The 24,318-nt window shown below is 44.4% G+C and overlaps 1 protein-coding gene across 1 annotated transcript; it reads right to left on the minus strand.

Moving 5' to 3' along the window:
- Positions 1-1,135: 1,135 nt before the first annotated feature.
- Positions 1,136-22,837, minus strand: GPAT4 (glycerol-3-phosphate acyltransferase 4). The gene is made up of 12 exons (XM_006765548.2): positions 21,845-22,837; positions 12,793-12,862; positions 12,333-12,633; positions 11,094-11,168; positions 10,279-10,368; positions 10,015-10,108; positions 9,299-9,414; positions 8,387-8,442; positions 7,842-7,927; positions 4,931-5,059; positions 4,774-4,853; positions 1,136-2,972 (listed from the first exon to the last, which is right to left on the minus strand). Exons 1-12 carry the CDS (start codon positions 22,031-22,033, stop codon positions 2,864-2,866), a joined length of 1,395 nt encoding a protein of 464 aa, XP_006765611.1. The 5' UTR covers positions 22,034-22,837; the 3' UTR covers positions 1,136-2,863.
- Between the last annotated feature and the right edge of the window lie 1,481 nt (positions 22,838-24,318).

Below are 24,318 nucleotides of genomic sequence, written 5' to 3' on the forward strand. Positions count from 1 at the left end.
GTTCCATCAACCTTAGCCCGGCTGAGCTCTGGCCCGGCCCACAGCTTTCTAGTGAGCTTCCTCTCGCAGGGGAATTTTACTACCCTCTTTAGAAAGTTCCTTCTCTAACTGGCTGGGGCAAAAAATCTATGTGAGTGAAAAAAAGTCTTTCCAAGATCTGCCATCAAACCCACCTGGGCCCACAGTCACCAACACGGCCGGGGACTCTCCCTCGCGCGTGAACACCCTCTGGTGGAGTTTCACTAGCCCCATTGTTTCGCAGGAAGCAAATGGTTTTAAAATGGCTTCTCAAAGTTTGAACTATGGTTTAAGTTACAGAAACTGCAGAGGTGGAAAAGGCTTTGGAGGTCATCTAGCCCAGGTCCTTAGTTACAGGGGAAGCAGCTGTCAGAGAAACCCAGTCCAAGCAGCCAAGATGTCATAGATTTGGAAGTGGGACTGGAAGCTGCTGGTGCTCACGACTCATGAATGCCACACTTGGTTCTGTTCTCAGAGCCCCGTCTTTGCTGCTGGGATCACAAGAGGGAGTGTATTTTGTATTTTATATGCTTCTGTTATTATCCCTGAGTGCCATTAAGTTTTACCCCACAAGACCAACTCCGTTATCCCAAACCAAGCATTTTGACTTATGGAGAACTGGGGGCCTGCAGGGTCCCCAGCTAGAACGATGGAACAGTCTGAAGTGTCTGCATGCTTGTAACAAGTGCTAAATTAACATGTTAGAGATTTGTTGTGGGGGGTACGGCGTAATTCATCTCTCTTCTCCCCACTTAGTAAAAGAGGGACGTAATCATTGCTTAGTCTCCACAAGTTATTTCTTTACATAGTAGTGATTCTAAACCAGGTTCCTGCAATACTTTGTCATCAGCAGAGTTTTGTTGAAAATAACGTGAGAAAAATAAAGATAAAATATTAAATACCTATGAAAATCATAAATGTATTCATCAGCAGGCTTTTTTCCCCCCAAGCAGGCTTTTTTTTTTTTAAGGGAGTTTAAAGAGGGACCCTGGTCTTCAAGATCCATTTTTAAAGATGATTCCAGCAGCTTGAACACACTGTAAATATCATCTCTTATAAAGGCTGATAATCGCTGTTTCCTCCTGAATACTTTGTAAAGCAGTTCATAAGGCGGTTCTTGCAATCATAATAGTGTTTTTATTCGAGAGTAAAATGTTTCACTGGGTCGCAGGTAAGAGGAAATGGGGCAGAGGTTAGGCAGTGGTTAGGGCGAGTTACACTCAGGTGAGGCAGGCAAAGTGCTATCAATCAGGAGCCTCAGGGGCGGGGCTTCATTCCCACGTCCCCAAATCGCAGGCTGGAGGTGGACTTGGAGGTGACACTTACCACGGCTGGTGCAAAACCCCGAGAGGTGTGGTGACTGGGCCACGTGGAGTGAAGAGAAGTGGGGGAGAGGATATATGGCAGAGGTGAGGCAGCTCTCTTCTGAGGGATTGGAAACTGGTAGACCCTTGACTCGGAAGCTGAGGGTGGTTTGGCCCTGGATCTGCCTTCAGTGCCTGCAGGTGGGCGCAAGGGGCCATGTTCCCTCTGGCTGTGTGGTGCACACACACCACAGCCAGTCCTGCCCCTCACTGACTCTCCCAGGGCCCCGCTCCTGCCTGGCCCTGTATTTCCTCATGGCTTTCCACTGTCCTTACAGACTGCCCCGGCCATCCTGCACTCTCTCGCCCACCTCGACACAGAGTGCCCACATCACACACCTCTAGTCCCAGGGCACCATCTGTGCAGAACTCCACATCTCCATCCCTGCTGGGAATTCCAAGTTAACCAGGGAGAAGTGCAAACAAACATCTGATATGCTTTCAAAGAGCATCAGCAGAAGCTGTTGAACAATGCTAGTCCTCAGACCAGAAGCCAAGCTTACACCCGCCAGCCCTGGATTCTGGGTTCTGTAACTTTGTTAAGAAACGTGTTGCTTAGGGTTACATCTCGGGGAGAAAGAGTGAAGGGAAAATCCCTCTATTCATTCACCGTCAGAGACCATTTTATTTACTCACAAAACAACTCCAAAGCCTGGGCAGCAGCGCCAAGCTCTGCCCTGGTCCTGCCACATCTCAGGGTCCTGGACTTGGAACACTGAGCTCCATTATCCTACACGCACAGTAGCACTTCAGTCCCCACAACAACCCTGTGAGGTAGGTATCACCACCCCTCCCCTCCCGATCCAGATTACAGATGGGAAAACTGAGGCACGTGTTAACAAAGAGCAAGTCACATGGGAGTTGGGGGGCACTGGAGTTTGAACGTGAAATGACTCCTGGTTCCCACCACACACTAGTCACTGGTCCGTCCTGCCTGCTCCCATGCCCTTTGGTGACTGCATGGGAATTTAACACTTCATTCTGCCGAAAGCCCCGGCAGACAACAGTTTCCTTTATCCAGTCCGCCAAGCCCCAGGGCTGGGCGATGTTGGGGCTGGCCGGCCACACTGCCTTGCAGTGACTCTCCTCACGAGTGGGTGGCCCTGCCCCCGGCCACATCCCTGGCATGTGGGTGTCCTACAGGCCCAGCAAGGGAATGTGGCCGAATCTTCCCCATCACTCAGCCCCGCGTGTGCACAGGTGGAGGGCTGACTTTAATGGCATTCATTCCTCCAACGGACTTAGTGTAAAAGAAACAAGAAGGCCTCTCGTCCTGGGCAGCAACACCCAGTAGCACTCGCTTCAGAGGGCCAGCCCAGGCCCTGCGGCCCTGAAGAAGCTGGCGCCAGGACCCAGAGCAGCCCGAAGACCTGAGTCTGGAAGGAATGCAGCAGTGGGGGCGGCGGCAAAGACACCAGCTGGCTCCCATCAGGAGTGCCAGGATTCGGGCACGGCGGCTCCGGCCAGCACGAGGTGTGGGCTCAAGACCGGCTCCTGTCCTCGTGGTTCCCAACGATCATCTTGCTGTACAGCTTCTGCTGCTCCTCTTTGAAAGCATCCTTCACCTTCTCCCTCTTCAGACCACCATCCCTGGGGAAAGGAAGGCAGCATGTAAGGACGAAGCTTCCTGCCCACCCTGCACCACAGCCACTGCCCCATGCTGACCAGAACCAAGACACCCCTGCAGAAACAAAGGTCCCCCACGGCCTCTCATCAGGGTGAGCTCAGAAACTAGCCCTGGACTGTGGAATCCAGCCTTTCTACCTCAAAACTCACTCCTGCTCGGGGCCAGAACTCACGACTCATGTTCAAGGTACCGTCATTGCTTAAACCTACCAAGGAGTTTTAAGTTCTTTCTACTCCAACATTCATCCTCATCTTAAAAAAGACAAAGGAGGTATTCTGGCATTATGGAAAGTGAACCAAGCTTTAGAAACATTGAGACTTACAACAAATCGGTAAAATGGATCTGTGAAATAAAATCTGTAAAGTTCAGATCCAAGGATTCTCCAAGTTCATGCAAGCAATGAGCACAGGGGAAATACTGTGTTCTTCCTTCTGTGCTCAGGGCCAGTACCATGGGGAATCCCAGCACTTCCTCATATCCCCAAATAATGCGCTCCACTTGGATTTGCTTCTAAAGTTCCACTCCCACCCCTCGTCACCTCAACTCTTCATCTACACCCTAGAATTACCACATCTTCGATGACTAAAGAGAATCCATGCCCGTTCAGTCCCCACCCGCCCTTTTCTTGAGTTACGGAGTGGTAGTGGTGGAAGTCTCTGATGAAGCCCCATCACTGGACAGACCTTACCCCAAGACCCAACATCGCTCCACCCTCTCACATCCACAGCAAAGGCGTCCTTTCAAAGGCAGCCATGTCTTCCCCTAGCCTTGAGAGGGACCGTGAGCAGTGCATGAACATTCTGGCTCTACAAGCCTGTCAGACCCGAGTTCAAAATCTGGCCCCAGTGTTTGTTCTGTGGCTTTGAATATTGGTTACTTAATCTCTCTGAGATTCAGTCTGTCATCTGAAAAATAGGAGCAACAATTTCCATACTTCACAGAGCCCCTCTGAGGATGAAGATCGCACGGAGCACCCACAAATGTGAATTTCCACACTTTTCCCACAATGTCCACTCCAAAAATGCCCTCCAGAGCCCTGCACTTAACCTTGGAGATCCTAATAAGCCAGAATGGTTTCCCTGAGCCAGCACTCACCCGTCACTCTCCTGTTAGTGGAGTGTAACTACCTCACAGTCCAGTATAAGGGTCTGCAAACTATGGTCACAGGCCAAACACAGCCTGACACCTGTTCTTAGAAATGGCGTTTTACTGGAACACACACACTCATTTGTTTATGTGTCGACTCTGGTGGTTTTCCTGCCACAATGACGGAATTAAGCAGCTGCAGCTTAATGGTTCACATGGTCCACAAAGCCTAACATATTTACTGACGCTACAGAAAAAGTTTGCCAATTCCTGCCCTAGTAGGTAACACACTAAATGCAAAAATGGAAACTTGTGCCTTTCTAAGGATGATCCAATTTTGCCAAATATATGAGCTCAGAGCCCAGGACTCCTATGAGGTTTCCAGATCAGCATCAGGGCTCCCCCACCTGAAGGGACAAGACTGCTTGGTGCCCTGGTAGACGGGTACCAACCCCAGAGCTACAACTCACTGCTTTAGTCCAAGCATCCCGGGCTCCATGTCCCCCGAGATCAGGGTAACAGAGGAGAGAGCAGTCAAACTGCTCACGCCCCAGGGCTGATGAGCTTCATTCTCCACACCAGAGAGGGGACGGGTCTTCGTAAGTGAGGTCAACAACTTAGCATTTCCTTCAGAAACTGACATTCCCTCAGACCCAGCTGATAAAATCACAGACTCACCACAGCAGGTCCACGAGTCCTCCCTGCCTGGCAATGGCGGATTTCACCCTATTTGCAAACTGGACAGCATCTTCATCTGCCTGTAAGAGAGTGAACAAGACTACTGAGCCCAGGCTCACACAGAGCTAAGTGAAGACCTCTGCAGCGGGGTACCTACCTCTCTGGTCATGGGGGGCAGGTACCAAACGCTGCAGACGATGGCCCAGCTGGTCATCATTCTCAGCAGGTACGTCACCATCCCATACTTGCTGCTGTTCCAGAAGGCATCACCGAACTGAGGGTCATACTGAAAAACAGTGGACAGCAGTTCTGACAATGATGCGTCCTTGGGGCAGTGTATTAGAAAGCTGATTCTAGCCCCTCCACAAACACCTCTGAAGTAATGCTACTCCCGGCAATTCTGACCTCTAGAAACATTAACCTCCCTGACTGACCCAAAATACATCTGTAGATTCCTGGGGTGGACACCCCTAGCAGCTTTCCTCAGACAAGTGTCCTCGTCTGCAGCGTTTGCTACCAAGTTTTAAATACCATTTCTAGTGCCTTTGACCCAAGAGAAAACAATTAGAATTGCTTCTGTAATTACGCTCTAACAAAGCTAGTTATCTGTTTAAGCAGGAGGCTCTGCTCTCATTGACCATCAGTGCTCCTGAGTAAGCGGACGCACAGCGACAGTACAGGTCTCCGCCCCAGAGATGCTGCACTTCCCACCAGGACGCAGGCTGGTAAGAGACTTTCATTTGCCAACGACTCTAACGGAGGCAAATCCAACAGGATTTTGTGGGAAATGTAGCCAATGCTGTGACCCTCACTCTCACCAAACAGAAGACTCATGTAAGTGGCCGGAAGGCCTGGTGGGAGGGGTCCTGGAGCGAGTTACAGAGGCAACAAAAGGAACTGAGCCTGAGGAGAATGCCTGCACAAAGCAGCACGGGACTGGTATCAAATCTCTGAAAGTCTATCATAGACAAGACGCGAGACTGGCTTAGTGTGATCATAAAGCTAAGACCTAGGGCCAGAGAGTGGAAAACTACGAGGAGGTGGGATCTCAAGCTGATGCCACACAACCAAGCTGCCAGCCGTGTGGACAACGCCCCTGCGGGGAAGAGCGCAGAAGGAACACAGGCAGGAGGCCGTGCTGGGGACCCTGCACTCAGGCACAGACCTAGATGATCTTCCAGGCCTTGCAAGCCTAAGTTTTATGATTCGCAGAATAGAAATTGGATAATTATGCCCAGTTGAGAACCTGAGTACTGAAATGAAGACATTTAGATTTAATTACAGAAAATAAGAAATTTAGATACAACTACCGAAGGCTTAATGACTTCACATTATAATACCAAAAGGAAACCAGGGAGAAGAATGAGTTGTAAACATGTCTGTGATTTTACAGTGTTGTCCTGTTTTGTAAAGCACTAACTATACTGCATAGATTTAAAAATGTGATATGTGTGAGTGTGTGAGTCCTTTGCTTAGGGCTGAATCTCTATTCCACGCTGGGCAGACCCTATAGAGAGAAAAACAAGGCAAAAAACTCAAAACAGCAATGAACTGCTCAAAATCAGACAATGACAATTTTGGTGGAAACAATTTTGGTGGCAGTGTAGTAAGAGTCTCGAAATTGCTAAGGTTATCCGAGTTTGGTTACTGCAAACTGCACAAAACTAGAAGAGTATCCGTGGAGCAGAGCTCTTCATCTCATGGGGAGTTTAACTTGTGACGGGAATGAAATGTTATGTAAAATTCACAGGCCTTTTCTGTTAGAGAGGAGTCATAGCTGCCCCAAGGGTCTAGGTTCCGACACTGGTTAAAACCGCCGCTCCAGCGCACGGTGCCCAGGTGGCTCCTGACCGGCATCAGCAATGCCCAGCACGAGTCAGAAGCACAAGCCCGGCACCTGCGTTTTCACAGTCCCTCCGGGTGAGCTAATGCCGCCGAGACCCAAGGGCCCCTGTCGTCCAGTGAGCAGAGAAGGCTTCTGTCCAGTGCTTTGTTTTTAATACACACGTACGGGGAAGCACTGAGTTCTCAGCACGCTAAAATGCAGGGTGGCATGCAAGCGGAGCAAACGCCTCTCCACTCCTGCACCCACGGCAGACACTGCATCCCCCACAAACCTATCGAGCAGCCCTGGATCCGCTGCCCTGCAGCCACTCTTCATCGGCCACCCCTGCCCTGGTGCTGCACCCACCTGTAAGCATTTGCAAGAGGAGCACCTCTGCCCCCACTGCACCAGCTGTGCTGGCAAGATGAAGATAAGAAACAGTATTTTCACAGAAGCCCTGCAGACAATAGGCAGACCCTTGCAAAAGTATGGAGACTAAATTCTAATTTCCTCACAGCTCAAATTTCCTCACTATTTTACCCTGATTTCAATCTAAATACTTTAAACATGTTAACAACAGCCTATGTTGTTCAGAATAATGTAACAGCAAACGTTTAGAAACAATACTGTGTATCTATAAAATCAAAGGAATATGAAGGGGGAGGTGACGGAAGGAGAAAAAGGGAAAACGAGTCCCATCTCTCTGGGTGAGTTTGAACAATTAGAGGTACCAGTTCCTAAAAGGTGGGGGGATGGACTAGACAGGCCCTTAAGATCCACTTCACCTCATAAACTGTCCTTGGTACGCAGATGAGCCGCCCTGCGCCCTTGCACCTTCGCCTCTCCACCAAGCACACAGATCTACTGGGGAGCACTCCCACTCCCGGCAGTAAGCCACCTCTTCAGGTGGAACACCTTCCATCCCAGCTAGGTTTATGAAGACAGGTAATAAGGGGGAAACACAAAGCTTATAAAGCGTTCCCCACTTCCTGAATTGGTGGGGGCGGGAGGCGTGGGCTGGAATCTGGCTGCTCCATATTCCAGGACTCCCAGTCCCTTCTAACAGGTTGTGAACAAGGCCAAATTCTCCCAAGCACTCGCCCCACATGGCCCAGCCCAGGCCGCTCTGCCGAAGAAGATCAACCCGCTGATGGTGCCACCAGCGCCTTCCTCCACCTTCTCCGGCTGCATCCTGTTCCTGGCAGCAGCCACAATGACCACACCACCCTCAGAGGTCTTGTACCTTGATAGCAACAGGGTAAACCGTGGCTCCAATTTCAAAACTTCCCTTTTTGAACATCATCACGGATGTATTATTGATGCAGGTTCCTAAAATGCAAGAGAGAATAAAATGCTTTTTCTAACAGTTCTAATGACTCTTCAAACAGGATAAATCTGTCCTCTCCTCAGCTTATGAATGAACATTTAAGAGAGATGAGCAACATACTCAGTCACTTCCTATTCTCTTACGACAGGACCAGTCCTTGATGAGCACACACCAGCCTGGATAAAAGGCCAAATATGCCTGCAGACTTGGCAGGTCTCAGTAATAACTCTACAGGAAGCTGAAGACAATACTACAGAAGGGATTCTGCGTTTTTAGCCCCACAACCAATCTAAAAGGACCTAACATTATTCATGAAAACAGACAACTCCAACAAAGGCTGAGGAACTTGGTGCTGAGGCAACTCCAGTGTCCCCATCCTGCACGTGCGACACCCGCCCCCCCCAACCCCAATCCCCAACACACACACACAGCAGCCTCGGTGGTGATCGACGGCTTCTTACCCTCTGGGAAGATTAGGATAGGTAGCTTGCTTTTATCCTGCACGTGCTCAGTCAGTCTTTATAAGAGAAAAATAAAACAGAGGGTCAGACAGCCTTAGTCCATTATCACCAGAATGCATTTATGAATAACCTACATAGATGTGATACTAGATGCTGCACAAAAACAAGTGAACAAACATGACTCTCTATTTTATAAGCCCCAAATCTAAATCTCACAAAGATAAAACTCCTAAGGACAGGGAAAATGAGATGACTACTATTTAATTCATACAATTACTCCATTAAGTATTAAAGTTTGTATACAGAGGACATTGCACAGACTTGGGACTGTCTGCAGGACACACCTGCTATGGGGCCTTGCCAAGAGCACCCCTAATAATGCCTGCTATAGAACTTCTACCCGCCTTGCTACGCTGGGCCTACATCCACCTGGCTTTACACCCTGTCCCTGAGAGAGGCAGCAAAGGGACTTCAGTGGCAGGTTCGTGTGTCCCTATAAAAGGTGGTCTCAGTTGGGTCTGGATTCCTCTCAATTTATTGCAAAGCTCCTGCCATTACTTGCACCAGATTAGTCCTTTTTTCAAGCTTGAAACAGGGAAGCACTTTGTTGCATTGCTCTAAGTTTGTTTTTATTTGTAATGATAATTCCTTTTGAGATTTCAAATAGCATATGTTGTTTGTTACAAGGGGTGCAAGAAATTAGAAAGGTTTAGACACATTACTAACGGTAAATAACATTAGGGTTTGTATACATTTTTATATTTCATGTTTTAGAAAAAACATTTTTATTATGAAAGCGGTATAGGCTCAGTCTAGAAGACACCACAATTCTACTGTGGAGGGATAACTACCTCTAAAATGCATACTTCCTCTGTAACTGGTCTTATAGACGATAGCATTTTGTTGATTTACCTTTTAGCCACCAGGTGGCGATCTTTCACCTCAGACCGCTCGAACCAGACATGAGGGCAGGCCTTCACCATGGCTCTCTGAATCACACCCATAAGTCCCCCGTGCACTTGACCCACCTAATCTCAGACAAAGAAATAGCTGGTAGTGAAGCCATCTTCATACAAACCCCCCACTCTCTGGAGAAAGCCCCAGATCCCACAAGATAACCACACCAACCTCTCACACTCTAACATTTTATTGATAACCACAGGTTTCTTACTATTGAGAAACCACTATAGCCTCCCTGAATCTTACATTTCTCTTTTTAATCAGTGATACCAGAGATGTGTAATACAAAGCACAGCTGAAAATCCCAAAATGAAATAAGGAAGCTGAATGACACCTGTGTAAAGTGCCCCCTGCACAGATTCTCCAATGCCCTGGAGCCCAGTACGTTCAAATCCTCCCTCCCTGTCTCCCCGCCTTCCACGCCTAATCTCCAGCCACATTTTCAGTCACTCTGCTCAGAATATCTGCTATCAAAGTCCCAAGGAGTTCTCAGAAGCAACAAAGGCAAAAATCTAGACCGGAGCCCGTACATAAACATGTTTACCTGCTCATACTCTTAAGAGCGAGCTTAGTGAGGGGCCCAGAAGCCTCCCAGACCTGACCACTCAATCTCTAAAGTAAGAAGCCTGCCCCAAGAAAGAAGAAAGAAGCAAAGGAAGAAGTCTTACCATGGCGTAATAGCCATCACTGGCTAAAATGATGACGTCAATAGGAGAGGTATGATTGGCCACACAGATGCCTCCGTTTCTAGGCCTGTTTTTCCTGTTTAGAATGTACGCAAAGCAATACAAATTCATGTGAAACAATTCATTTGGGGCTCATCCCTCACCTCGGCTTCACTAACTCTAACTGAAAGCTCAGAAGAGCCCGGCTGGCTGGCTGTAGTTGGGTTGTTTTGCCAGAGCCACTTTCCCTCTGTATGTACCACTCACCTGTCGTGGTAGGTGATGATGGCTGTCAGGGCTCGCACGCAGATCCGGTAACACATTAAGTGAACGTGTTTACTCAGGAACTCCTTAAACCTGCAACAACAGGACAAAAGATTTTTGATTTTCTTTTACATGTCAGAAGACAGGAAGTTACTGACTCCAACAATTTAACTATCACAGCCTACAGTCCTTTATGACTGCAAAGTATTTTGTAAGTATTAGTGTATATGGTAAAACCCTGTAATTTATTAGCATCTTTATGCCCATATATTAGGAAACAAAGCATGATGAGAATTGTTAAATTCATAAGTAAAGGTTTAGAATTCATAGCCCTAGAATTTCCTGCACAGGTGAGTCTACTAGATTCCTTTCCTTCCCTTGAGGCAAAGAAAGGCCAGAGTCCAACCTCCTACCCAGCCTGGGCAGAGGAGAGGCTTATGTGCTCCAGAATTTCCCAGAAAAAACAAATTTCTCCTTCAAAGAACAAAGAAGCCCTATATACATTTCTTATCCTTTTACCAATTTATTAACACAGTAGAATGCTTAAAGGTAAAGATTAGCTGTAAAACTTGCTAAAACTGGACTCTACAGTTTGTGGTTTCTTTCCTTTGTCTTTAAATAGGAAGAGTGTGAGGGTTAGAGAGCTAGACTGGTAATAAAAGACTACAGTGCTGATGCCATTGTTTATTGTTGGGTTATTTCATCCACCTAAGATTCTGTGGCTTGGCTGCACCCAGAGAAGTAGCCTGGCCTTCATTACTGCAGCCACGTTCCAGAACTAACCACCCCTCGGCCATGGACACTCTCATTCTACTCACCTCCCATTTGGCAAGTATCCCACCACAGTTGTGCCCACCACCAGAAGGCTAATCCCTGTGAAAGCGAGAGCGATCCTGTAATGAGAAGACAAATTAAAACACAGCAAACAAATCCTCACACCATATATAGAACTGAATGTGGGAAATGAAAGCGGCATCATGAAACCAACCCCAAGACCCAATCACCTAGGACAGAGGTGGGGAACATCGGCCCAGAGGCCATAGAAGACCTGATAAATCATTTGGTCTGGCCCTGTCCAGGCATTAGGGGTGAGTTAATTAAATGTTTGACCAAATATAGCAGGCTAATTTTTAAGTTGTTAATTTTGTATAGCCCACAAATGATGTTCTAAATATCCAAATGGCCCGTGGCAGAAAAAGGGTTCCCCATCCCTGACCTAGACTCGAGTTCTATCTGGAAACTTGAGCAGGCCTAGCAGAACCAGAGATCATTTTGATTCAAAACTGATAGCGACTATGGATTTGGCTCTGAACTGACACTATTTCCTCAGGCATGAAGCAGCCAGAATGATGGCAAATCCTATCGTTGGTTGGCTGTTCTGCCCGCAGGCATCTGCTGTCCTGCTGTCTTCCCCTTCCCATTGGCAGAAGCACAGCTTCTCTGTGAAGCAACAGGAAGGAGAGCCTGAAGGTACCAGCATCTGGCAAAGCACACGGTACAGAAAGACCGAGATCAATATTGCCTCTGTACTAGAGGAAAGAATCAGCCTGCCCAGGGAGGAGGGGCCAGAGAGCACATCATGTTCCCTCCCCTGTGTTTTGTCCATCTAGACCAGCGGTCTCAACCTGTGGGTCATGACCTCTTTGGCAGTCGAACGACCCTTTCACAGGGGTCGCGTAAGACCATCCTACATATCAGATATTTACATTACGATTCATAACAGTAGCAACATTACAGTTATGAAGTAGCAACGAAAATGTTATGGTTGGGTCACAACATGGGGAACTGTATTTAAAGGGCCAGAAGGTTGAGAACCACTGATTTAGACACTCAATTGGTCTTTAGAAACCCATTTCTGTCTGATATGCAGAAAATCAGGGTCTTAAAAGGATGATCACCAGTACCCTTCCAAGGGCCAGAGGGGCTGGCCAAGGAAAGAATCTGCTATCCTTTCTAAAATGGGAAAACAAAGCAGGAACAAAGGTAAGCAGATCATGCATGGGGCTTAGGCGGCGGCAACTCAGGTCCTGTGGCGCCCCCTCGGGCCCTGCCCTCACCTCAGAGGCAGGAGGAAGCAATACCGAATCAGCACTCCCAAGCCCCACAGGATAGTGAGCCGGAGGCTGATGTACTGGAAGTTGTAATTGGTTCTGCTCAGCAGGTTCCAGGACTCCAGCTCCTCCGCTGAGAATCTCTTCGTCACCTCATCATCCATAATGGTCTCCATCCCTTTCCGGCAAAAGTAGAAAATGTCAGAGAGCTCAAACTCTGGAGTATTGTCCAGAGCCTTACTGCTACCACTTCGACGAATTTCTTTGATCTCTTCTTCTAGGGAAGTGGGATCTTTTGCAATAATTCCTGCAAAAGAGAACACCCCGTCAGCAGCGTGCTGGGAGGAAGCGTGTGAAGGATGCTCAGAGGACACAGCCCACCTCTGACAGAGTGAAGTCTGTGTGGGAGTCCAGCACCCAGGAACATACTTCAAAGGGAGCGTTTAGGATAAGGACCCAGTCTTACCATTGGTGTAGGGCTTGTAGAGTTGGTGGTTCCTCTCTTTGGCTCCTCTCTCCATTCTCAAGGTCGCCCACTACAGAGGGAAAACGGTAACAATCAAGAATAAAATCCTTTCTTTCAGTGAACAACCCCAATTCCATTCTGTGAAAGCCTCAAGCCCTGTCACCTGAGATCAGAGTGTAGCCAAGAAAGCACCCATTGTAAAAGCAAGCTCAAAGCTCTCCTGCTAGAGCAGGCCTCCTGCTTGATCACTAAGACCAAGAGTTAAGTCTCCTCCAGGAAAGAGCTGTAGACTAAAAGGCATAGGTAAGTTTCCAGCTTCTCACTGCCTAAATCTCTGTCTCAGGTTCCTTAAGGAGCTCCCTAGCTGACTGTACGCGGACCTCATATATTCCTCTTTACTGCCAAATAGCAGCTATTCACAAACAGCAAAATCAAGCTTTTTTTTCACTTTTTAACTTTTTTTTGGTAAAAGCATCTATTTTTTTTTCATTATAATTTTTTTATTGTTTAAAGTATTTTATATGTCTCCTTTTTCCCCAATTGACCCCCCCCCTCCGCTACTCTCACCCCCCAGGACAATCCCCCACTGCCCCAGTGTCTGTGTCCACTGGTTATGCTAATATGCATGCATACAAGTCCTTTGGTTGATCTCTAACCACCCGCCCTCCTCAGAGGTTGGACAGTCTGTTAAAATCAAGCATTTTTAAAGTTATTGCCTGCCACCCGATGCTGCCTACCTCCCAAATTATTCCAAGAAAGCGACAATTTTAATTTTCAAGTAGAAAAATGGATTTAAGTAATATATATGTCTGGACTGTCCATTCACCCTCTGTGTAAACTTTTAACAGGAGAACCCCACTTAATATAGAAAGACCTAAGAGTGGGTCGTTGTTAAAAAACAAAAAAAGTATTAAGAAAAAAGACCACTCTTTTGAAATTTAAAAAATTTGACACATATGTCCCTTACATCACTCATGCCAACACTCTGAAAGTTGGTCTTTTCTATCTACAGAAGAGAATGATAGCACGTCAACATCCTACATCACAAGAGCATTTAGACCAGGGATGGGGAACCTTTTTTCTGCCAAGGGCCATTTGGATATTTGTAATATCATTCGCAGGCCATACAAAATTATCAACTTAAAAATTAGCCTGCTGTATTTGGTCAAACATTTAATTAGCTACCCCTAATGCCTTGTCAGTGCCTGACGAAATGATTTATCAGGCCTTATATGGCCCAGGAGCCAGATGTCCCCCACCCCTGACTTAGACAAATGAAACTATGTACATAACAGAACTTGGGCGACTGCATAATACCCTAATTGTCTTCATTACTAAAATAACAATCGACTCTGGAAGAGACCTAGAAAAGAGAGACTCTTCCCGGAGCTTCTCTTCCTTCATTAAAATATTTTAAAAAATATTTTTATTGATTTCAGAGATGACAGGAGAGGGAGAGATAGAAACATCAATGAGAGACAATCACTGATCGGCTGCCTCCTGCACGTCCCCCTTTTGGGGATTGAGCCCACAGCCTGGGCATTTGCCTGACGGGGAATTGAACCCTGACCTCCTGGTTTATAGGTCAACACTGAACCACTGAACCACACCAGCCGGCCTTCATTAAAATCCTCTTAACTAAAGAGAGTCAGAGGCTGGGTCTCTCCCACTATCAAATAATGAGAGGTGAAAACATGAGCTCACTTATTACCTACAGGAATACACTGTCATCAAATAGAAAATTAAGTCCATGGTGATCAAAGAAATGGAACAGATATCTTAAAAGGTGTCTTTCAAACTTCTGTTTCCAGTTACGCAAGGTGGGAATGAACACTCTCATCCCATGACACAGCAAAATCCACATGGCCCTTAAGCATTCGGTGTGGATTTTTCTGGCAGAGCCTGAAGTATTAGCAAGATTGCTCTGCATGGTCTAGCAGTGCCAAAAGCAGGACACAAGTGTAATCAGTGATCTGACCTCATCTGGAAATTTCTTCAAACTCCACTGTCTAAAAAAACAGATGGCTTACAGAGTCACCCACTCAAAGACAGGTCTACGGCAAGAAAACTCTCCTAACCCATTTTCTGTATTTCAGATATTTAGCCATTGATGTCTTTTGGCTCTATGCATAGACGACCTTTTCTAGAAGAAAATGTAAAAATAACTCCTAAAATGGAGGAAGGTGAATTTCATCTGGGGATTCCATCTAGGGAAGAGGTGAATAAGGAGCAAAACGTTTATAAGCCTGGCCATACAGAGAGGTCACTCAACCAGAGTTTAAAGGGCCTTCCATTTTGGCCAAGACTCTGTATTTGTACTGCAAGCACAAATAAAAGTACACAATCAGAATTGGTTCTGTAGTGACAATTCTGATACTCAGATCAGGATGCAATAGACAGGTAATACATGATATCAGGCCTCCTGAGCATTAGAATTTATGTCTGTGAGGACTGCTTCACTCTGCAAAATTTTAGATGGCTGTGGTTTTTGTATTCTGTGTCTCCTAGCTCTATGACAAAGCTTGGTCATAAACATCCCCTTGCCCTCCTGCTTTGCACATTACAAAATGCTTCTGTTTAGGAAAGATCTGTCCAGTCAGAGTAGGGGAAGAGGGCAGAGTTGGAGGGACCAGGTTATCAGCTCAGAACAGCCTGTGAAGGAATGGCTGGACTACTTCACCCTGGCACAGAGGACTGAATGAAGCAACACCTGATAACTACACAACTGGCATCTCTGCGCTGTCACTTTAAAAAGTACAGTGTTCTGATACTCAGAATAAAACTGAGAACCCTAGGTTCACAGTTAATTTCCCTATCAAGCCCTCTCCTCCTCTATGAAATGCCATTCACTACACTGTCAGTATCAGACTGCTAAATTATTCCCTTTTTAGCTTCTAGCAGACAGAGAAGAAACCATTTAAGGACATTAACAATGCTGCACTCTTAGGTGACATTAAACCCAACGCAGACCTTGGCAGGTGGAATGCAGGCCCTGCCCTTAGACGTGCAGAGGGTTCGATGGTGCCCTTCTGTTGGGCATTCATTCTATTGGGAACTAATTTAGGAACTAATCACATGAGTGAGGTCTAACAGTCTTAGCCACACTAATCTCAGCGCAAACCTTCCTCTCCTTTTCAGTCAGTTCCATTGCATTTTCCCATGAACTAACTAGATATACCCAAAGACTCAGATCTTAAAAAATCCAGCTCCCATCCTCCATTACCTTCTAAGTCCCAAGCAAAGGCGACATCTTTTAACAACTCTTTTCTCTCCCTGCTTCAGCTATAACCTTTAAGTAAACTGCCAGATCTACAAATCTTGACTTTGCACCAAAGTTCCAACCTCACAATTCCAATCACCCGCTGGTCTTCCTGCACCAAGTCCAACCAGGTTGAGAATTAAAGGCAACACACCTCCTTCCAAGCCCCGGTGTGCGCCCCTCCCTCCTCTCTCCTCCTGAGGTACTGGGATCACTATACCTGTCACCCAAGCTTCCAGGCTTCCCATCTGTCACCAACTCCTACCAATGCTCCCGAGGCAGTCTTTCCCAGCTGCCTCTTGTGTCATGCCACTCCAATCTCTCTCTTGCCTACACTACTAATGCACAACAGCTCTTTAATTGCTCTTCCCTTCCTCCAACCTATCCGAACATATGCTGCCAGTCTGTGTCACTTCCTTGCTCAAAACCCTTTAAATGCCCTGGCCAGTGTGGCTCAGTTGGTTGGGCATTGTCCTATGAACCAAAAGGTTGCCACTTCAATTCCCGGTCAGAGCACATACCCAGAATGTGGGCTTAAGCCCCAGTAAGGTGACTGCAGGAGACAGCCGATCAATGTTTCGTTGTCACGTTGATGTTTTTCTTTCTCTCTCTCTCCCTTCCTCTCTGTAAAAATCAGTAAGAAAGCCTTAAAAAAAAAAAAAAAACACAAAACCCTTCAATAGCTTCTCAATGCCTAAAAAATATTCGGCTTTATGGTCTACCTCATTCCCTCCATGCACCCAACATTTTTGCTCTACAGAACTATGCACTGTCTCTAAAAAAGACTTTCTCATCTGTACGTCTAGAATGATTTTGGCTTTTCAAGATCCAGTTCAAATGCCAACATCTTACGTGAAACGTTATCTACCCAATTCCTGCAGTCAGAATTACTGTGGCCTATGTATTTTAGCTGGCATCACATTATGAATCAGTTATGCATGCATAGGTTTCTAACTATAATACCTTGAGGGGCAGGAGCCAGAACCTACCCGTATTTGCAACTGCAGCAGAATCTGATAGAGTGCCCTGCTCTTAGTAGGCAGTCAATAGGCTGCATTTAACCAACCAACTCCCAGTATTTCCTTTCATCAAGATCCATATGAAAAGATAAACCTGAAATGATAAAACCTAAAACTACTTCCAGTCACTTACCCCATCACAATCATATTCTCATCTTCTTGATTTCATCTTCAAAGCGACTCAAGGTTATGTTAAAATCACTCTTCTCACCGGGGCAGGGAGGACATATCTGACTAAAATGACCTCTTTCACTTATAAATCATGTAAAGTGGGTATTGCTACTCCCATTCTCTAGATAAGGAAGCCAACTGGAAACTTTTATGACTTAGGCCAAATTTAGGAGCTGGTGGGAAATGCCCTGGATTTAGAATCTCTTGCCCATCCCACCCCATTCCCACTACCTGTACAGTCTATTCCATTTCCTCATGGTTCCTATGACTCCTCACCAATCAATTACACCTTGGAGTTTAGTGTTGGTCAGATTAAAACTCTCCCATCTTTTCTAACCTGACCTGATCAACCCTTTCCATGTCAGGCAAGAAAACTCAGCCCATTTGTTTTCATCATCTTTCTCCTTTATAACCAGGCTTTATTCTCTCCTCCTGCCCAAATCATTCTCAACTTAGTTGAAAGTCCACTCCTAGAAATTCTACCCCAAATAATACCAGCACTGTCTTGAGGGTAAATATGAAGCACAAACATTATAAGAAAACTAAAACATTTAACATACTGCCCTCTGCACATGAAGATTTTCCATGACTCAGCATTAATAGGACTGAATTAAGTCTTCCAGGAGAGGGTACAGAAAAGACACTGACCGATCCATATTCTATCTTCCCTCCTTGGCAGGTATCATTACAAGGTTCTTTTACACAGAAAAACGAACTAATCGTAAACTAGTTATTCAGTCAGGGCTTACTCAGGTCCACCAAATGCACAGGAATATGGACTATTAGATATCCAGTTTTAATAATCTTTATAAAGAAGATTATTTATTATAGTACAAAAATGGCTGACGAAAAGAAAACATAGATACAAAATTTTATGTACATGCTATTAACACAACCATAAAATATGAATGTGTATTGCCAAAGACTGAAAGGTAATGCAAAAAAATTTTAAGGTGTTGTAAGCTGGAGAAGATGAATGGATGTTTAAAAGCATTTAATATTATATCTGTCTGGTTATCTATTGCTACATAACAAAGCAGCCACACGTCAGTGGCTGAAAACACTACCATTATGCATTTTGCTCAGGAATCTGCAAATTGCAGAGTCTGGCATCAGCTGGTGGCTCAAAAGCTGAGGACTGGGCCTCTCCGAAGACTTGCTCACTTCTGCATGTGGCACTGATGCTGGTTGTCAGAGCCCCCCTGGGGCTGTGAGCTGGACAACTTCACGTGGCCTGTGCTTCCTCACAATAATGGCATCTGGGTCCCAGGGACAAGCGTCCCAGGAGCCAGATAGCAGTCACAATGACTTTTCTAACCTCATCTCACATGTCACACAGCATCACATACACAACATTCTACGTGTGAAAAACAAGTCACAGGCAGATTCCCATTCAAGAGGAAATCAACCAGACTCCATCTACTGATGGCAGATCCTTGAATCACTTGGGGAGCCTTTAAAAATGCCCACCCAGACCAATTAAATCAGAATCTCTGGGGAGATTCTAGTGCTCCCAAATAAGTACTTTTAAAATGCTTTCTCAGGTAATTCAGATGTATGTTGGCTGAGAGAAACCCATAGAATTAAGATGGTCTTTAACATTTCTTCCAGCTGTAAAGTTATATATATCAAGTTATATGTAAGAGGGTTGATAAATTTAACTTTGCAGCTGGAAGAAAACTGAGAAGAAGCTAAATAAAGATCTCTCCTCTATTAAAAAAACACCCACAGTATAGGTGTATTTTAGATGTATACATGAATATACAGATGTATGCTTTCCATGATCTAAAACAAGTTTGGACAAATCCAACTTATATCTAATACTACTGCTAATAAAAAAAATAGCATTAAGTTCTTACTGTCCATTAAGATCAACTCAGAGCAGTAACCTCTATTAAAGGGAGAGGCACCCTATGCCCTTGCTGATACATATCAGTTCTTGCTAGCCTACCCCTTACTCTAGCTTGTCACCAAGTACTAATTAACGATGATGCTCAACAGGAGCCAAAGGGCATGTTGAATGCCTGATACCACCTCTTGGGAATAAGAGGTGAAAATATAGTTCTTGAATTCTAAATCTTGAGGTAAAAAAATGGGTACATACACACACACATTATTTCCATTATCATTTCTAAATCACAGTGCCCCAAACCAGTGATTTTCAAGATGTGGTCAGCAGAGTATCTGATAGTATAAAATTACCTGTCCTATGGATTAACCCAACAATATATACTTAATGAAATTTCCTTCATTAATTATAATCTACCCTAAAGGTCACAAGAATGTACATTTAAAAATATAGTCAAAATAAGAACGATTCACCTGGCTATGACCTTTCAAGTGTTAATTTTGGGAAATATTGTCAAAATGGACCAGAGAATATACATGGGTTCTAGGCCTTTGTCCCACCCAAGTAAGCCAAGTTAAAAAATTTTAGCTACTACAGAAGATAGGCTGATAATTCCTATTTCTATGTTTTAAAAAATAAGGATTTCCATAGAGCTATGAATTAATCACTGGCTTATAAATTTGAATTAAAGCTAATCATCTGTTGTCTTCTAAAAGTTTATGAGCTTTTCTACTAATTCTATACTGATGTATGGTTTTTTTCACAGTGGCAAATGGCATGGGTAGTTAAGTTATATGGTCCACATGAACCCTGGGCTCTACTGAAGATTTTCTTGGATTGAAATTCAAGAAAATGAGATTTCCTGGCTTATTAAAATAAACATTATACATTAGTAACTAGTCCAAAGACTGAGTAGATTACCACTTCTCAAACTTTAATGTGCATATGAAGCACCTGGATCTCAATGAAATGCAAAATATAATGCAGTAGGTCTGGAGTGGGCGTGAGCCCTCCATTGCTAACCAGCTCTTAGGTGATACTCATGTTGCTGCTCTCCATACCTCTTCCCGAGTAACAAGGAACTTAATAACCCAGGAGACCGTAAGTCGTGCTCAGAAATCATATTACTGAAAACAGGTTTCAACAAGTGCATGTATACATACATAGCAGCAATATTGACAATAGCCAAGTAGAAACAGTCCACCAAGAGAAAAGCAAATTATGGTATAGACACAATAAAATATTATTCAGCCCTTAAAAAAAGTACTGAAACATGTTACAATGTGGATGAATCTCAAAAACTTTATGCTAAATAAATGAAGTCTGCCAGGCACAAAAGGGCAGATTTTATATGATTCTATTTATATGAAATATCCAGAATAAATAAGTATAGAGACAGAACAGGCTCCTTCCTGGTTGCCAGGAGCTGGAAGAAGAAAAAACAGGAGCAACTGCTTAATAAATATGAGGTTTCCTTTTGGAGTGATAAAAATGTTGTGGAACTAGGTAGAATTGGTGGTTTTATAACACTGTGAATACAGTAAGGGCCACTAAATTGTTCACCTTAAAATGGTTAATTTTATGTCAATTTCACTTCAATTTTTAAAAATATAAAAAATCATACTCTTAAAGAAATATTAAATGTCAAAACAACACCTAATATTCAATGATATACATAAAAAATTTCCCACTGTAATATAACATTTCATAGAGCTCACTATCTGAGCCTCTATTTCTTTATTGATAAAATATAGGTACCCTGTCCACTGCAGAATTATAAAGCCGCAAAGAAAAATGAATGAAATTATTCGTAAGCCATTATTAGATACTATACGAACAAATAATCGAACATGTTTTTACTATTATGAGTGCATTTCTCAAATATACATGATCTCAGTTGTGGAAAATAAAGATTTGGTAATGAGTGAAAACAGATATTGCTAATAAATTACCAAATCTTTGGGTAGATATTAAAAATCTTGGGCCCTGCCCTGGTAGCTCAGTTAGTCAGACCTCTGTCTCGATACGCCAAGGTTGCACGTTCAATCCCCTGTCAGGACACACACAAGAATCCACCAATAAATGCATAAATAAGTGGAGCAACAAACTGATGTTCCTCTCTCTCTAAAAATCAATAAATACATTTCAAAAATAAAAGTCTTGGGGCACAGAACAGCTTCAAGGAATACACTTCTCACCCACTTCTTTTACATTATGACCAGTTTGGCTCAGCAGTATAATTAATTAGGTTCTGACATATGTTAAGGAATTTATTATCCATCTTCTCTATCTCTAATAAAACAATTCATCAAATGCCCCTTTTCATTAATGATTTTGGTCTGAAAAGCAAGAACCTATTTAAAATAAAAGTTTGAAGGAGAGAAAATACTCTCCCATACTTATCAGCGAGGGAATATTTCAGCAGCAGCTTTATCTCTCAGTATCTGTTACATAGGAAGTGGGAGCTGGCAGCAATTTTTTTCTTCAATTTTAAGCTATTCTCTTTGAAATAAACACGGAACATGTAAAGTTAGCTAGGTTCTTTGCTGAGATGAATGGAACATACAAGTACCTTCCCTCAAAAGAAAGACTGCTAAAGGCTTTCCCAAGTACACATTTAGTTATTCTTTTCACTCAAAATGCTACTTCCCACTCTCCCAACTTTCTCAGATCCAATAGGGATAACAATCGACCCAAGAACAACAATTCTTTTCCTCCTCTGTGAAGCAACCATTTGTAAAGAGCACAACTCACCGCAAAAATTTTTAACAAAGTTTTCATGTAGAGCTTTCGAATACCAAAGGAGACTCCAAAAATAGCGGGGACTATGATGAAAACAAGGAGGAGGGTGAAGAGGACAGTCAGGGAGATGCCCAGGAGGTTGACAATCAGGCTATCAAAAGGCAGCAGCAGAAACATGGTGGAGGGTCCAGGCAAGGCCATGCCCTCCTCCCCAAGAACAAAGCACAGCCTTCAGATGGTCCTCTCAGACAGCACCAGCCGGGGAAACAGAGTCAGTTCCCAACGGAAAACAAACTCCATGCCAAAGTTCACATCAGAGAGAGCATGGGAGGGGAATGAAGTAGAAAGGGCCACAGGAGGCAGCCCACAAACACCAGATCTCCCCGGAACAGACGGGCTCGGGAGGTGAATGAGGCAGGATCAATCTTCAGGGTGAGCATTCGAGTCCAGGCTGACTTTGTGACAGTGAGCAGCAAGGGAGGGATCTCTCAGGCTGCCCTTAGGCTGCTTCCAGAGTTTTACTTTTTTTCCTGCCCAAGCGCATTTAGCAGATAAATCTGTCCTGAAGCTCTGTCATTGCCAGAAGTACCAAGAAGAGTTCAACGTGGTGCCAGAAATATCCTGATAACTCCAGTGGAGGGGGGTGACTGCTGGCACTTCACACAGAAGGCTACTGAACGTGAATATGTAGAAATTAAATAACTGTTTTACTTAAAATTCCTTCGCAAGCTGAAAATTGGTTCGTTGTAGAGAGTTCATATCTGGCCCCATTCTTCCTCCAGAGGCTCCTGGCGCACGCTGCTTCCAGGACCCTCCTACCTGGACAGCTGCAGTCTTTGCCAGCAGGACACAGATGCTGGCACAGAATGTCTCATGCTGCCTGTGGTGAGTGTAATTCCAGACGCTCCTGGCATTGGCTTCCTCTGGATATTCTTCTCCCTAAGGCCCCCTTTTCTCAGCAGTGACCTGGGTTCTTGGCAAGAAGTTGCTTACATGCTGCCAAAGCTGGGGGTGGAAACAGAAACACCGTCAGTCACACAAATCCAGAGGACAAACGTCAATATGCTTTGGGGGTGGGAGACTGTTTGAGGATTAGCCTAGAGTCAGTGCCAGCTTCTCAAGCCATCAAGGTCAAAGGCACTGAGCAGAGCAACAGGTGGCAGATACAAATGGGGGAGAAAAACACACCCGTTTCATACAGTTTTCAACTCCAATGATATAATCTGTGACCACTCAGACTTTCTGAATACAAAACCTATGGATATAAGGCACATCTGAAAAGATAAAGAGGGTATACTGTGAAAAGTAAATGTCCCCCAGCTACCCAGAGTTCTTATCCAGGTACAACCGTATTACCAGCTTCGTTTTCTTCCCACTATTCTATGCTTATACAAGTAAATCATAACTTCTTTTCTATGTGCCCCCAGTCTGGCAACAATCAAGATGGCATATTATGAACACTGCTCTTCACCTTGCTTTTTGTTTTGTTTTTAGCTCAATATATCATGGAAGAGTGTTCAATCAGCACATACATAGCTCCCTCACTTTTTGCAGGTATACTGTTTTTAACTGTAAGACTAGTTAACTGGTTTTCTGCAGTTGGACACCAATGTTTCTACTTTTGTGCTGTTATACATAATGTAATGAATAACCATGCTGCATACATGACTTAGCACACAAAATGAACAAGCAAATATATTTTCATGATAAATTCCTAGAAAGGGAACTTCCTAGAAAAGAAAACATAGAGTTTTAATTTCATAAGATATTGTCACATTTTCTGTATAGAGACTAAACTCCTCCAGCCTATCTCCCCACACTGGCCATTCTTTTTTAACTTAAGACTATTTTTTTAGAGCAGCTTTGAGTTCACAACAAAATTAAGAGGGAGGTACAGAGATTTCTCTCTTATATCCCTTGCCCCCCACATATCTAATAGCCTCCCCCATTATCAACATCCACCACACAGGTTCATTTGTTACAAATGATGAACCAACATTAATAAATCATAATCATCCGAGTCCATAATTTACATTACAACTCACTCTTGTACATCCTATCGGCTTGGACAAATTTATAATGACATGTATCCATCATTACAGTATCATACAGAATATCTTCACTGCCCTAAAAATCCTGTGCTCTGACTGTTCATTCTTCCCTGCCCCAACCCCTGGCAATCAATAATCTTTTTACTGTCGCTATCGTTTTGCCTTTTCCAGAATATAGTTGGAATCATATTGCACATAGCCTTGTTAAATTGGCTTCTTTCGCTTAATATAGCCACTCCTTTTTAGAACTCTACTATTTCAAGTACCTTACAAACGTATTCCCGTTTTGTATTACTCATCCCTGACCACAATTTAGCAATGTGAATCTTGAACTTGGGAGCATCTTATCAAGCCTCTCTACAAACAGTTTGGCTTCACTCCAATTACCTTCAGGCTCTACTTCAATATATTAAGAAGTTCAAGAATGAATGAACA

This window comes from Myotis davidii, unplaced genomic scaffold, assembly GCF_000327345.1.
Source record: "Myotis davidii unplaced genomic scaffold, ASM32734v1 scaffold93, whole genome shotgun sequence".
In the NCBI taxonomy this organism is placed as follows: Eukaryota; Metazoa; Chordata; class Mammalia; order Chiroptera; family Vespertilionidae; genus Myotis; species Myotis davidii.